The sequence below is a fragment of the Salpingoeca rosetta genome (genome assembly GCF_000188695.1).
Source record: "Salpingoeca rosetta unplaced genomic scaffold supercont1.41, whole genome shotgun sequence".
Taxonomy (NCBI): Eukaryota; class Choanoflagellata; order Craspedida; family Salpingoecidae; genus Salpingoeca; species Salpingoeca rosetta.
This window is the reverse complement of record NW_004754893.1, coordinates 9,083-13,176: the sequence shown is the minus strand read 5'-3', so window position 1 is coordinate 13,176 and position 4,094 is coordinate 9,083. Positions and strand designations below refer to the sequence as shown.

The window sequence follows — 4,094 nt, the reverse complement described above, 5'->3', positions numbered from 1 at the left end:
CCCCCCCCCCCCTCCACACACACACACACACACACACACACCTTCGCCTCACTACATCCATGCACCGCACAACCACCAGAACTTCCTCGAGCACGCCAAGAAGCACAAGGCACGCAGATGAGCAAGCTCGGCCGCGTGCAGTGCAGATGCATGTATTTGTCTCAAGCAAAGCCCCCTTTCTCTTCCCAACATAACCATGAACATTTTTGTTTGTCGCCTGTCGTGGTCGGCAGTTTTCTGGTAAAACGTGTTTAAGCGAAGCCTCAGTTCTGTTTTTTGCGCGGGAAAGACACAAACACCCAATACAGCAGCAGCAGCAAACGCACCAAAGAAGAAGACAACGACGATGCAGGTGAAGCTGTCTGCCGATAAGCTGCAAGGTGAGCCCGCGTGGGGACTGTGGTGGCAGTGCTTGGTGCATCCACACGCACCCACCCACCCACACACACACACACACACACACACACACACACACACAGAGTCGCATATCCACACACAGTCACACGCATCCACTGACTGTTGTGCTTGTGTGCACACTCTTGATGTGGTGCAGTGTTCGCGCGGGCGATCCAGTGCCTGTCCAAGGTCGGGGAGGACTTGTACCTGGAGGGCACGCCGAGCCAGCTTGACTTGCGCAGCGTGAATCAGTCACGGTCGGCGTTTGCGTGCGTCGTCTTCTCCCGCACGTTCTTCTCCAGCTTCACGCCTCCAGATCCAGCGCTGTGTGGCGTGGAGCAACAGCAGCAAGGTGGCGCGGGAACCAGCAACAGCAACGCTGGCGACAACGCATCGCAGGACACGCAAGACGACAGCGTTGCCGTGATTCGCTGCAAGGTCTTGAACAAGTCGTGCCTTGGCGCCTTCAAATCCCTCAACGCGCTGCACAAGAACGTGGACAACTGCGTCATCACGCTGGACCCAGTGCGAGAGGCCATCGTCTTCAAGCTCAAGTGCCACCACGGTGCGTGCCCTGACCTGTGTGATGTCAACACTGGCGTAGGTGCTTACGTTGGCGTTGGCGTTGGTGCTAGCGTTGGTGCTGGGGGCTGGTGTCAAGTAGGGCTTTTGCCAGTCTTGGGAGTGGTCGCTGAGTGCAGTTTGGGCTGTCGTGTTGACTGACAAGCTCCCGCGGTTCTGGTCTGTTTCAACAGGCATCTGCAAGACGTACCAGCTCAATATGGACGACTGTGATCCGCTCAACGTACGCCACACCGTGCACACGCGCCATGTGTCTGCCTGTTTTCTGCTGCGGCGGCTGCTGCTGCTGCTGCTGCTGCTGCGTGGTGGTGTTTTTGTTGGTGGTGTTGTTGTTGACTTCGTGCCCGCTCCCCTCCTTGTTTTGTCCTGCTTGTTTTGCTGCGTTGTGCTGCCAGGCACTGTATCGGGTGGACCAGTGCAAGAATGTGCTGCAGGGCCCCGCGCACGTGCTGTCGGAGTGCTTGCTCAACTTCCAGCCGGGCCTGGAGGAGATTTCCATCGATGTGTCCAGCCACACCATGAGCGTGAGCAACGCCACAGAGCCCACGCTCTCCGGCCACAACGAGCTGCTGCGAACAGAGCTCACCATCGACTATGCAGAGTTTGCGGCCGCCAACATCAAGCAGCCGTGCACCATCACCTTCTGCCTCAAGGAGCTCAAGGCCTTCCTCGCCTTTGCAGAGAAGGCCGGCGAGGTGTGTGCACATGTGTGTGCGTATGCACGTGTGTGAGTGTGTGTGTGTGTGTGTGCGCATTGCGAAGTATAGTGAATTGATGCTCATCCCCTTCTCACCCCTTCTCACCCCCTTCCTTCTCCACCAGCTGATGCTGATGCACTTTGACGGCCCCGGCGACCCGCTCATCTTCAAGGCGCACGGCCGCGAGTTTGTGCTCGATTTCGTCCTCGCCACACTTGCCCCAGAGATTGAGGTAGAGATGTGTGTGTGTGTGTGTGTGTGTGTGTGTGTGTGTGTGTGTGTGTGTGTGTGTGTGTGTGTGTGTGTGTGTGTGTGCATTTGTCTCCTTCCTTCCTTCCTTCCTTCCTTCCTTCCTTCCTTCGTTTTCTCTCTGTGCTTGCATGCACCCGTGCTTTCGCTCCGCTGACCCCCCTCTCCCATACCTCACTCCGTCACCCCATTGTTGTCTCGTTCACTGCAGGATGACTCACGCGCGACACAGATGAGCTCGCAGGCGTCCATCCGGACGCCAATGCGCACGCCGGCCTCCCAGCACCAGCACACCCACTCCCACCACCGCCGTCGCCGCCCCTACCACCACCACCACCACCACCATCACGACCACTCACAGCAGCAGCAGCAGCAGCAGCAGGAGAACCAAGCGTCGCCTGCACGTGGCGGTGCTGCGCCATCCATGCACACAACACCGCGTCCCCCCCACCACCACCACCACCATCCCCACCACCACCATCATCGTGACCATAGTCGCAGCGCTTCGCAAGCGGGGACGCCGGCCGCTGCCCGCGCAGTCACGCCCGCCAGCGAACCAGCACACACGCACGCGCAACCTCAGCAGCATCAGGAACACACTCAACAACAGCAACAACAGCAACAGCAACAAAAGCAACAGCAACAGCAACAGCAACAGCAACAACAGCAGCGGTACCCGCCCAAGACGCCGCCAACAACCCGCCTTGGCGCAACGGCAGCAGCAACAACGCCGTCGCTGCTGCAGTCTGCGCGAGCGGCGGCATTGCATGATGGCTCGTTTCTTGCATCGCCACCACCGCCCTCCTCAGCGCACGCGCCGTCACCAGCCGCCTTTAGCCACCCGTGCAGCCCCGTCTTCAGCATGCCATCCGTATGTCGATGTGTGTGTGTGTGTGTATTTTCTTGGGGCTGGCGATTTGCGGTTGGCCTGGGATGAGTGATATGCCGTCTTTCGTCCATCTACTGACGGTGGCCTTGTCTCACGGCACATGGTTGTGTGTGTGTGTGTGTGTGTGTGTGTGTGTATGTGTGTGTGTGTGTGTATGTGTGTGTGTGTGTGTGTGTGTGTGTGTGCAGGTTGGCGAGTCGCCTGCGGGACTGCGACGAACGCGGCGGCGGGTGGCGATGGACACGGGCGCAGACACACACACCCCACACACCCCACAACAACAGCAACAACAGCAACAACAGCAGCAGCAGCAGCGAGGTGATGAGGATGCGATGGTGGTTGATGTGACGACGGCGAGCAAGGAGGAGGAGGTGAGCCAGGACATTGTGGCCGGCGTGGAGGACACGACCGACACCAACGCCACGCGGGAGAGCGGAGAATTGGGCCAATCGATGGAGATGGACGATGATGAGGAGTCGCAGCCGCAGGCAAACAAATACCGCTCCATGCTCGCAGGTGAACAAATCATGCGCCCGTGAATGCTTTTGTGCGTGTGTGTGTGTGTGTGTTGTTGCTTCTGTGTGTTTGTTGATGTTGCTGATTGTGGTGTGTTCATAAGCTCACAAGCGAGCGCGTTTGCACCACAATTCCTACTCCTACGCTTCTTCTCATGCACCTTCCCTCACACCGTCCGCACTGCCGCTCTTCCCCTCCTCCACCGCACAACAGGCCACGGCCCACTGCTGCTGGCGCCAGACACCGACGACGAAGACGACGACGCAGACGAGGAGTGAACAGGACGTGCTCGTGTGTATGTGTGTATGTATGTGTGTGTGTGTGTGTGTGTGTGTGTGCGTATTGTGTGTCTCTCTGTGTGGTTTCCATTGGCTGTGTTCTTAAGGATTGTGTATATTGGATTTCAATCAAGTGGTGTTGCACCATGTAAACGAACCCCCAGCAATCAGCGCCAAGGGAAGAACAGCAGACCAGCTGCCGATGTATTGTGACACCAACAGACACACGCAGAGGGAGACAGATACAGACATACACACACATACACGCACGTTAGTCGAGGTGGCGGAACTGGTCGAGGAGGGGCTTGAGTCGGCTGTTGCGGCGCTCGTAATGGTTCGTGCGGCGGCCGTGGCGGAATTCGTGGTGGTCGTATGCATGGCGGTCGTGCTGGTGGTGGAATTGTGTGTGTGTGTGTGTGTGTGTGTATGTGTGTGTGTGTGTGTGTGTATGTGTGTGTGTGTGTGTGTGTGTGTGTGTGTGTGTGT

General features: G+C 57.9%; 3 protein-coding genes across 3 annotated transcripts in view; 2 read left to right on the top strand and 1 right to left on the bottom strand.

Annotated features, from left to right (window-relative positions):
* PTSG_11140 (uncharacterized protein) overlaps window positions 1–121 on the top strand; it is a gene marked incomplete at its 3' end in the record, with an annotated part of 1,272 nt that extends 1,151 nt beyond the window's left edge. The window contains exon 5 of the mRNA XM_004987730.1: window positions 80–121. Within this exon, the coding sequence (XP_004987787.1) occupies window positions 80–121 (42 nt within the window). The remainder of the gene's footprint in view (window positions 1–79) is intronic.
* Window positions 122–249: 128 nt separating this feature from the next.
* PTSG_13145 (uncharacterized protein) lies at window positions 250–3,704 on the top strand. The gene is made up of 8 exons (XM_004987729.1): window positions 250–380; window positions 554–961; window positions 1,152–1,201; window positions 1,374–1,673; window positions 1,801–1,908; window positions 2,137–2,796; window positions 3,003–3,330; window positions 3,544–3,704. The coding sequence occupies exons 1-8, from the start codon at window positions 347–349 to the stop codon at window positions 3,606–3,608; spliced, it is 1,953 nt and encodes a 650-aa protein (XP_004987786.1). The 5' UTR covers window positions 250–346; the 3' UTR covers window positions 3,609–3,704.
* Window positions 3,705–3,879: 175 nt separating this feature from the next.
* PTSG_11137 (uncharacterized protein) overlaps window positions 3,880–4,094 on the bottom strand; it is a gene marked incomplete at both ends in the record, with an annotated part of 2,334 nt that continues 2,119 nt past the window's right edge. The window contains one exon of the mRNA XM_004987728.1: window positions 3,880–3,996. Coding sequence (XP_004987785.1) covers window positions 3,880–3,996 — 117 coding nt within the window. The remainder of the gene's footprint in view (window positions 3,997–4,094) is intronic.